Source organism: Atta cephalotes (genome assembly GCF_000143395.1).
Source record: "Atta cephalotes unplaced genomic scaffold scaffold00014, whole genome shotgun sequence".
Taxonomy (NCBI): domain Eukaryota; kingdom Metazoa; phylum Arthropoda; class Insecta; order Hymenoptera; family Formicidae; genus Atta; species Atta cephalotes.
Genome location: NW_012130078.1, coordinates 312,443 through 324,652, shown reverse-complemented (window position 1 = coordinate 324,652; position 12,210 = coordinate 312,443). Strand labels below are relative to the sequence as shown.

The 12,210-nt window shown below is 30.6% G+C and overlaps 1 protein-coding gene across 1 annotated transcript in view; it reads right to left on the bottom strand.

Annotated features, from left to right (window-relative positions):
• LOC105617736 overlaps positions 1-233 on the bottom strand; it is a 43,655-nt gene extending 43,422 nt beyond the window's left edge. Inside the window, exon 1 of the mRNA XM_012199289.1 lies at positions 119-233. Within this exon, the coding sequence (XP_012054679.1) occupies positions 119-233 (115 nt within the window). The remainder of the gene's footprint in view (positions 1-118) is intronic.
• Between the last annotated feature and the right edge of the window lie 11,977 nt (positions 234-12,210).

Genomic DNA, 12,210 nt, shown 5'->3' with positions numbered 1-12,210 from the left:
AAGAGAGAGAGAGAGAGAGGGAGAAAATGTCATCTCGAATGATGTGAGCATCATCACTTCCTAGATTTTCTAGATATTTAAATAGTTAACGTAAAAATCGAAAAATATCCTGACTCACCATCGATATCTGGTGCACAAGTGTGTCTTTCAGTTTTCATGATATTATTAGATGACACGCAGTTTCTCGATTCCGCTTTTTGGTCCGGAGCATGACAGTATTGATTATACAGCATCCCGCAATGTAGCGCAGTCTCTGTGTATCATACAACTAAAATTACCCAAAGGCCTGCCATTGGATGATTAAATCTCGCGCGATATCTAATTTCAATTTGATTCCAAGTAACACATAATGCTTATAAAGCGTTTAAAACGTAAAGTGTTAAAAAATGTATATAAAAAAACGGTATATGTAAAGGTGATCGTCATTTTAATAATTTTTTAAATTTAATCAGGACATCACCAAAGATGATTTAATATCTCAAAAAAACTAGAATTTTTTCTGACTTTTTTGAATAATTTTAATCCGTGCCTACGAGACATGGAAGACGGAAATACACTTTTATGGATACAATTCAGCCGATGCTCTAATTCTTAACTAATTTTAAAGTTCTTTTTAATTTGTTCGAAATTGAATGAGCTAAAAGCTCATTCTGCGTAAATTTTAATTATGGTCCAAATTAAAAATGGCCGATCCAATATTAGTTATCATGTAATATTGATTTTTTTACTTACTTCATTGGATTGATGACTTTAAGTGACTATAGTTCATTCAATTTCGAGCAAATTAAAAAAACTTCAAAATTGATTAAGAATTAGAGTATCAGCCAAATTTTTCCGCTCATTGGGAGGAGCCTAAAAAAAGCTCTGCAAGTTAAGTTTTTTGTTAAAAAAAAACGATGTGCAAGTCGATTTTAAATCGCAGTATCAAAAATAGATATACGTAATAAAATGTATCGCATTTGCATCTTGCATATCTATTTTTGATACCGCGATTCAACACTGATTTGCATCGCATTTATTTTTCAACAAAAACTTAACTGCAGAATCTTTCTAAATGTTAAGGCATGCATAGTAGACAAAAAAATTCAGTCGATGCTCTAATTCTTAATCAATTTCAAAGTTTTTCTTTAATTAAAAATAGCCACGCGCAATTTAATATTCGTTATCAAATAATTTTAATTTCTTTTTGCTTATTTCATTGAATCGGCCATTTTTATTTTAAACGTAATTCAAATTTATACAGAATGAGCTTTTAGCTCATTCAATTTTGAACAAATTAAAAAAAAATATTTAAATTGAATAAGAATTAAAGCGTCGGCTGAATTTTGTCCGCAAAGGTGTTTTTCCATTTATCCGTACATCAATGGCACGAATTAAAATTGTCTAAACAAATCTGAAAAAATTCTGGTGTTATTTTGTAAAACATTGAACTATTTAGAGGAGTCCCATTTAAATTTAAAAATTTGTTAAAATAATCATATTTTGTAAATATTATTGTGGTCTTAGATTGCTGATTATGAAGACTTATCATATTTATTATGAAATATTTATCGTAAATATTGTGGTAAATATTATAAAAAATATTTAATAGAACATTACAATCTTGGTAAAAAAATTAATCCAGTTTTATTAAAACAAGTATTATTGATTAGTTTCATATTCCAGAATAAGCACGATAAAATTACTTACGTAGCACAGCAGTGCTTATAAAGCACTAAAAAAACGCTTATACAGGTGCATGTTTTTAGCAGTTTTTTAATGCTTTAAAAGCGTTTTCAAAATTCATTCTGAAAAGTGCACATAAGCGCATACAATTGGTGCAGAACATGCAGTTTCGTAGTACAGTATCTTTTATAACAGCGTCTGCAAAACGCTCAGAAAACGCTATATAAAAGCGCATAGATATCAGCGCAGGATAAATGCAGTTTTATAGCATTTCCCGCGTAGTATAGCAGCGCGCTCGGAAAGTGTTGTGAAAGCGCTATGAAGCTACACTTATTCTACGCTTTACAGGCATTGCTGCATGGAATTTACGCTCCAGGTATTAAAGTGAAAGAATTTGTGAAGATTGAAATAGCAATGACTGCAATTATTTTATGAGATATTATTACAAATATGTAAATAATAATATAATAATTATTTACACTAATTATTTCAATAATTGTAATAACATTAATTACATTTTCGATTATTATAATAACATTACATGTAATAATTCTACTACTCAATAAAGCAAAATTTGGAAATAATTTATCAAATTTCAAATGTGGTAAATAATAAAGATAAAAATATATTACAATGAAGCTCCATTTTCAGAAATTCTCGGCTATTATTTTTAAATGGCAGATAACGAAGTAAGAAGATGATAATCAAATTGATAATCAAAAATCCGAGTTTACAATAGTCAGGAAAAGTTATTTTGTAAAAATAATTAGTTGCAATTACAATTTTTTTCTTTCAATAGTAATTAGTTACAATTCCAAGTTACTGAGATTAAAAATTAATTCGTTACAATTACAGTTACTAAAAAAGTAACTTTTCAGTTAGGGGCACAATAAAAGAAATAAGGAACATAAGATAAGAGAACAGAGAATAAGAATTCAATCTATTAGAAATCATGTATTGTGGAATACACAGTTTCTGATAGGTTGAAATTTTTATTCTCTATTCTCTGTTCCCTATTCTTTTTATTGTGCAGAGTCCTTTATTTTTCAGTTATTATGAATAATATGAGTGAATCATATGAGTGAATCATATGAATAATATGAGTGACATCAATATCATTAGTGCTCAAAGAAACAAATTTACGTTTTCAATATATATAATTTTATTTAAAAATTCTTTAAATTTCACGGGAATACGAAATAATTCAAATAACGGATAAAATAATAAAATACTCGCTCTGGGCTGCGTTATAAAACACACTTTAACCTTGTTGTTTACAAATATTAAAAATAATAAAATGATACACGCGAGTGTTGCGTATGTAAAGTGGAAACGCACTTTTAGCACTACAAATACTTCAAAACATTTGATTGATCAATTGAAAGAAAGAATTTTATAAGCTGATCAAAAAATACTTCGAAGCATTTGTAGCATCAAGTGGATCATAGCTTTAATCAGTATTCAGATTTTAATCAATCACATTAAATTGACAAATAAATTTAAAATGTAAAAGTTACTTTATTGTTAAATTAGTTACTAATTAGTAGTTGGAAGAAACTACTACTGTAACTAGATTAAGTTACAGTTACAGATAGAAAAAAGGAAATAGTTAAGTTACAGTTACTGAAAAAAAGTAACTGTAATTGTAACTTAGTTACAAGTAATTAGTTAATTCCCACCACTACCCTGGCAATAGTACATGACGTGACGTGAATCAGATGTCACAGGTCAATGGAACAAAATGCACTTGAAAGAATAGTATTATTTTTAAACTAATCCTTTACTGAGCTCGATGCGAGCGCTTTTTACTAAATTATTTCCGATTTAAAATACCATTATTGATCAAAATTATGATTGTAATTTTTCCTAATATGAACTGCGTGGAGTTAGATTGATCAGAATTGAACACACTCACGTATGCACGCACGCAATAAAATTCAATTACAACTAGTCGAACTTCATACAGCTCATATTAGAAAGAATTACAACTAATAATTTTAGCTAATGATAGCGGTCTGATAGCAATGATCTTAAATTTAGAATAACAACAAAAAATGATTTCGAGTTTGGTGAAGAAGCATTTTAAAGCTCTATATTTCATGCAAAATTGTTATCAATGATCATCGGTTATCAATTTTGTATCTTTTCACTTTTTCTATAATCGGATCACACGGACGATTCTGCTTCACAGATATTGTCATGTTGCTATAGTCGAAACCGCTGCTATAGTTGTCAATCCTGTTGCATAGTTGGTGTCTGGCGATGCATGTATGATTAGTACACTAGAACTGTGTGTTCATATTGAAAATTCACTACATAAAGAAACAGCAATATTATTTCTATTCTCGTTATAAAATAATTTCTATTCTCGTTATAAAAGCAATGTCACTCTGGTGAAAAATATATAAAAGCAATATCACTCTGATGAAAAAAAAGTTTTCATAATATTCCATAATATTTTTATAAATTTATCATATCAGAATATGATTATAATTTAGAATATCAATGTATAAATAGTCACACTAGTTAGAGAACTTATAAAAATCTTCTTCAAATTTTATGTTTTTCGGAGAGTATAGAATGAAAAATCTTAGAATATTACAGAATTCATATATAAAGGATTTTAAAAAAGATATATATTTTTCAACATTTCTGAAGCGTTCTAATTTTTATAAGAAAACAGAAATTTTTAAATAAATGTTGAGTTTAATACCGTCAACTGAACATTTACTTACAATAAATAAATATTTACTCAATAAAAAGAAATATTTGTTAAATCAAATTAATTTATCTGGAGATATTGGTAATCTCGATGCTAAGCTACGCGCAGCGATACTGCTGTGGAGACTTTACGTGAACCGGCAAGTTGCCAGGAATTGAGATTATTGGATCTCAATAAGAGCTGAACTAATCAGATTCTAAGTGTGCTCAATCGATTGCATCCGCTCAAAATATATAAAGAAAGTATTTTTCTCTACGTGCCCTACGAACGGAGATATTGCGATGTAAAATCTGAAATCTTTGACTTTATTAATGTCGTCGATCAGAAGAAAAATGAACGATTGCACCATCTGACAGTAGATGGCAGTACAAGCGCTTGGCTGCTGCACATTTTAGTTATGACGTTTGTGACTCGCGTTGGTACGAAGTGTGAGGCGCTTGCCAGGCAATCCCTACTCCCCGCGTATCAAGCTATCGATGGCGGATATTCAAAATTAATATTTAATTTTTTAATTATTTTGATCGGAATTCTGAAGAACCACTCGCCCACGATGGATGCGTCTCAGCTCGGGTGCTACAAGTTATTTTTGAAAGTGTTGCTAACTTTGACTGAGCATTGAAATACACATAGTCGTCTCCTGATTTTGAACGACCTGTTCGTCCTGATGCGCGTCCACGCGTGACGCCGTAAATACAGGCGCCCAGTGTCCATACCCGGGCGGGCTTCGTCATTTTCGTGGGCATTGCACCACTTTTAGTTTTTATATCTCTCATAAAGACGATTTGACCGTGTTGTCAATATATATATGAGAGGCAGGAGCCTAATCAATAAGAAGAAAAAGACGGCTGTGACGTGCATGGCGTAATTATGCAAGAAAGATGAAATATCAAGCTCGTAATCGAGGCTGTCTAGGTATTCTACATGCCCGAGGAACTGAGTGTTCAGATGTTTGTTACCAAAGAAGTAGGTGTCTAGGTTATTCAGAACACATTCTACATGAGTAAGATTACGGTCGCATTCGGATACTTCATCAAGTTTTAATTTAATAATAAATCAAGTTTTAATTAATTGATAAAAATACATTCAATCAATATGTTTTCGCATAAAAATAAAGGCTTGATAAAAAAAAGTGTCGTGAATCGTGATGATATTAGTCACGATTATTCAGGTTAGGAAGTTTCTTACAACTACAAAATACTGCGATACAAGCATACTGCAGACACTATGGTAAAATTTTCATTTCTCTGTTTTAAAATATAAGAAAGTAACTTGTGTTTTTAAAATCGAAAATACGTTTTAAAGCAGAGAATTTCACAGTATTTCGTGGCTAACAGAACTTTTAACTTGAATAATATTTGACTTTAATGATTAATATCTTGTTTTATTTCTCTCGAGGCAGAGTTTATTGAAAGTAAAATTCTTACTTTGGATGAGCAGGCAGTTAAAGAAAAGAAATAAACGATCGTTCGAAGTATATAATTTTTTAACTCTTAATTCTCGCAATTTTCTCTGAAAGTTGGAAAAATCGCGCGTATATTATTTAGATAATACAATTTGCGTTAAAATTCATAACGTTGCATTTACAAATTAAAATTAGAATGCGGAAGGCTATACAAAATTATACAAAGTTAAAAATACATTTTTCCGTAGAATCGGAACAATATCCTTCAAAACGAAAGAGAAACTTCTATATTATCAAATTTCTCTAAATTATATTTAATAATCAAAGGAAAATCTATTTCTTTGAATTATAAGATAAATTGTTTATAAAGATGTTCACTACAAATGCGTGATATCAGTACAAACGTTATCTTTTTAAAAAAAGTAAAAAAAGGCGCAAAGTATATGTGCTTCTCGAATAAAACCTAAATATCCAATTAATAGTAATTTTAATTTTTCTTCAAAGATTCTTATTGAAAGTCTTTTTAATTTTTATGCCAATCCAAATAATAGCAATTTTAATTCTTTATCAAAAATTACTATTCCTTAAAAAAATTAATGTATCAAATGAAAAATTAAAACCTAGATACTACAATCTTAACTTAATCAAGTTAAATTCTATCAAATTAAAAAGTAAAATGCAAGTGGTACTATCTTTTATTACTTAACTCTAATGATGTGTATTATTCGTATAAAAAATTTGACATCAACAATTGGCACGAAATTAAATCCTATGTAATTCAGATATCAAATTAAATAAATAATATCAACTTTAATGATCTGTATTATTCATATAAAAGATTTGATATCAACAACTAACGCCAACTTAAATCTCATACTAATTAAGTAAAGAATACAATTCATAATTGTTTACTTATTCATATACTTTATTTAATTTGGTATGGGATTTAAGTTGGCATTAGTTGTTGATATCAAATCTTTTATACAAATAATATATAAATTACATAAAAGTTGATATTATTTATTTAATTTCGAATTACATTTAATTTCGTGCCAAATGTTGATATCAAATCTTTTTTATGAATGATATATAAAGTTTTGTATAGTTTTATTGATATCAAATCTTTTATATGAATAATACGTATCATTTAAATATATAAAACGTATCATTAAAATTTATATTATTTTTTTTTTATTATTTATTTAATTTTATATGGACTTTAACTTGGCACCAATTGTTGATATCAAATCTTTTTTTATACGAACATATTATTAGAATTAAGTAACAAAAGATAGTATCACTTGCATTTTATGTTAGGGAATTGGTGGAAGCGCTCCTCAGGAAACTATTTGTAATAAGGTTGGCCTTTCATCACCCCGCGAAGGAGAGAACAGAGACATAGCGGCACGGAGCGGTGTGAATTATTCCTGTTATACACTTATTCAATAAACCATATGTTATTTCACAGTGATCATTTAGTATTCTCATAAAATACCTCCTCCCACATAACATGACGCAGTCGACAGAATCTTAAATGCGAATTTGCTACAAACTACTGGGGAAAAATACGTGTTTGTAATGTCGGACAAGACATTAGGCTAGACAACATAATGGAATTCCTGAAACAATCACAGTCAATGGGAAAGTGACCAGGCTCTAAATTGAAAAAAATTTAAGAAGAGTTTCAATTTATATTTAGTAGCACAGATAAAATACCGGAAGAAATCAAAGCAGCCGTATTAATGCACTGTCTAGGTAAACAAGTGTTTGACGTAATAGATACTTTGAGCAGAAAAGAAGCTAAAATCGATAGATGCGATTATTGCAAAACTTGATGCGTATTTTATACTAAAAACGAAAGTGTGGAGAGACACAAATTGAATGTGAGAATGCAAAAGTCAACTGAATCATTCAATAATTTCTTATGAGATCTCGGAAACTAGCAGAGTCTTGCAACTTTGAAAGCATAATTTAATCAAGGATAGAATTTTTTATGTGGCATATACAATACAAAAATAAAGGATAGGTTGTCAAGAGAAGACGGATTGAATTTAGACAAAATAAAAAAAAATAGTATCGAGCAGCTGAATGCATCGGGACTTAAAAAATCTATACGATGAACAAAAAGTTGAAATTGGTGCTGTTGCACATGGCACATCAAGACTAAAACAACACAACAAAGACGGTAAAGGAGCAGGAAAACATGATAGCAGTAGAAATCCGAGACAATCTGGTAAAAACGATAATAGGCAACTGGCAACAAAGCAGTATACAAGGAGGACGACGACAGCAAAGAAGGAGGGACAACAACGCTAAGCAACCAGCAGCAAACAAGTGTGTAAGATGTAGATTAGAGTGGCATGGTTATAACTCATGCCCAGCAGTCAGAAATGTATGAACTATAGAAAAATAGGACATTATGCAAAAGTATGTAGGAATACGAAGAGAAATAAATGTTGATAACACTGACAAACAGGATAGTGACAGTCAGAATTGCATGAATTAGGATTAATTAGAATTTAATAATAAAAAAGAGACACATACGCTAGGATATATGGGAGAACAACGAAGATGACTGATATATCAAAATTTAACGGAAATCAACAAGATAGTACGAGTAACATTTAAATTAGACTCAGGAACACAAGCGAATGCAATTCCGGAATATTTATTTAAAAGACTAGGTTTAATACACACATTAGTATCGTGCATGATTAAAGCTACTAGTGACTACTAGTTACTCAGGGAGTTCATTGGGTGTTCTTGAAAAATGTACCTTAGGAGTAAAATATAAAGGAAAAAGTCATACCTTGAAATTTTTGATAATTAAGACAAAACCAAGGACTGAAATGGTGCTAGGGATTAAACCTATTAAAACTCTGAATCTTGCGGTACTAGTAGAAGCAATCAATGAGAGCAAGTATGATTTAGTAACTGAGTTTAAGGATTTGTTCAAGGGAATAGAACGAATAAAAACAGTAGACATTAAATTAAAACAAAATTATGAAACTATTGTAACACCCTGTCGAAAAGTCCCTTTCCGCATTGTAGACAAACTTAAAGAGGAATGTGTAGTGACGACATAGCAGAGCGAGTAATAAAATCCGGAATATATTAATCCTATTGTAATCGTTAAAAAAACAAATGATAAAATTCGAATCTGTTTGGATCTACGGACACTAAATGACAACATTCTAAGAGAGCGCTATGAATTACCAACTTTTGATGAACATTATTATTTATATATTATTAACAAGAGAAATGGCAGGCAGTAAATAATTTTCAGATGTTAGATGTCAACAAAGGATTTTGGCAAATAGAATTGACAAAAGCAGTGTCTAAATTAATAACATTCACAATTCCATTTGGGAGGTATAAATTTCTAAAATTAGACCTTACGGGATTACTTATCTCTAATGCATTAGAAATTTTTTATAGAATTTTTTCACAATTATTTGAGGGAATCCCAGGGTGTACAATTTACATAGATAATATAATTATTCATACAAAAACTCGTGAAGAACATGACAAAGTATTAAAAATTCTAGAAAAAGTTAGAAAGTAGAGTAAAGTTACAAAGATAAATGGAAATTCCATCAGATCAAGGTTAAATATACAAATCATATATTTTCAGAAAAAGGCATTAGCCTGAATCCAAACAGAGTTGAAACAATCAGGCAGATAAAAACAAAAAACGCGAAAAAATTGAGTAGATTCATGAACATGATAGCGTACGTAAGCCGATTTATTTCCAACTTAGTACAAAGAATAAACAAATATATGACAACTAATGAAACATGATATAGAGTGGCTATAGATGAATAATCACGAAAAAGAATTTAATGATATTAAAAAAATATTAACAGTTCAATCTTAAAGTTCAATCTTAAAATTTTTTGACAGTAATGCGGAAATTATTCTGTCGGTTAATAGCTCGAAGAATGGTATGGGGGCAGTGATTTTATAGAATTAAGTACATATAACGCGTCAAAATTTCTGACAGAGTGTCAGGATATGAGTACAAAGATATGCTCAAATTAAAAAGGAAATGCTAGCAATCACTTTTGGATGCCAAAAATTTAATTAATATTCACAAATGTCTATGTCTTTTCAATTCTGAATGCATTTTTATTTATTTATAGAAATTGCTTATAGAAATTTATAAAAATTTATAGAAATATTTCTATGCCTTTCAATTTAAAAATAGTATCAGCAATTTCTGTGCAATGTGAATACTACTCAATTCAATAATCTGAATATGAAATGCAGTTTTACAGTCTAATTGAATAAAAAAAAATGTTTATTTAAAAATGGATCAAATGCTTAAATTATTCAAAATTATAAGTAGGAAATTTTTCGTTTTAATCCAACTAAGTTCAAAAAAGTAAAAATAATTGACTTGTAAAAATAATTGAGCTTGAGTTTTTTTGTTTCTTTTTGATTAGAAGTAAAATGAATGATTGACATAAACACTCGCAAAGTCGAACGCAGCCCGAATATTAGACTAATGGTATAATAACGACGTGCAACATCGGCCAAGCGAGACTAGATTATCCGACACTTACCTAATGTTGTCTTATAGTAATGTAAATTATGTATTTATATTTTATTATATCTGCTAAATTATGATATTTTTATTATATCTATATAATTTTGTGTACTGATTTAGCTGGTTGTAATTGAAGTAGAGAATGAATAACACATTTACCAATTGAAGAAGTGGTGTAGCGGGTAACGTAGAAGATTTATAATCCAGAGGTTCAAATCCCATTAAGGTGCGTTTTTTAATACCAATTTGTGAAGTAGTTAATTTTCAGTAGTTTATAATTATTATAAATGTCTTAGGAATAAAATTTGTAACCCTTAAATATGAATGTTTTTTTATTTCGAATCTTAAACTAGTGTCAGGTAGGATCCAATCCATTTCAATTCATTTTTATGGATTTAAAGTTCGCATTAAAAAAATTTTAATCCATTTTAATCCATTCTCGTTTGCTGGGATCAATAGTCTAATTTCCACCGAAAGTTTAATTCGGATTAGAATATAAGAATCAACTACAGTCAAGTTCCCCTGTCGTTAGATTGTAACAGGGGAATACTCGACTGTAATATGTAGTGTGGAGCGTGTTAGAGCATGCGACGCGACAAACTCATGATTCACGCACAATTCTACGACATCCGTCATACGACATCTGACATTCATTGTTAGACTTGTTCTACAATACGTCGTATGTCGGCGTCGGATGTTGAACGCATGCGTATTCGATTGTCGGCTGTCGCATGGAAAGATATACAATCGACCATGATTGGTTAATTTCTTACGGCACGACATACAACGTCTCCCGAATGATATCGCACATAGTGTGAATCCTATATTTCAAATACGCTGGATTTATTCGGAGCAACTCCGAGCAGTTCCCGAAAGACAAAACGAACAATGCTAATATTACATGCATAAATTGAGCGGAAAGGCGGAATAGGGAATTAGAAATTATTAATTTTTATTTATTGATTAAAATGCTTATATTCAATACATAAACTGAAAAGCTAAACATATTGATAAAAATTGCACTGAATTAAACGAATACAATTTTTTAAAATGAATACAAAAGTGTGTTTGTCATTATATGTTCCGCTTTTTTGCGGAAATTGTGCTCCATATAAGGGCACGTTCATACCTTGACAGAAAAGCGGAAAGCAGAAAAGCAGTAGCCAATCAAAACTCGCGCTGATAAGTAGTACAAAAAGTCGGAATTGTAGACTATCAGTTAGAGTTTTGATTGGCTGCTGCTTTTCCGTCCAAGGTGTGAACACGCCCTAATATTAGGAGATTAAAGGCGGGAAACGCACGGAAAGGTGGAAATCTACTAAAGTTTAATTAATTCTGTCTTCCACGTTTCTGCGTAATGGCACCCTGATCGTCGTATTGATTCCGCGAGTTCCGTTCTGTTGCCAATTTCCGCTCTATGGGACGGCACTCTGAAATTAATGATTGCGTTCAGCAGAATGTTTATTTTGTAACTGTTGGAAGTTTTCTTTACATTGATTAGGTTATGCTTTTAGATCAAGAGGAATGGTTCAATCTCAGCAGAGAATCATAAAAACTATTGTGTTCTGCTGAACGCAGCCAATTGCGGTATTTCATCAGATCTAGTGACTTTACTTTTCAGCGTCCCATGAAATGGTACTTTACAGTTGGCTACATGTTGAAATAATACATGGCTCTGACGTAAGATGGCATAAAGTGCTACAGTAATTTTCGTGCGGAAGTCCTGGAAGGAACATGGCGATGATGATTTCATAGTATTAGATGGATTTTTGATTTCGATTGTTTCAACCTCAAAACACGTACACAGATCATCGCATACGATCGAAAGTGATTTTTAATTATTTGATAAATCGGAGACAAACGCGCAACACA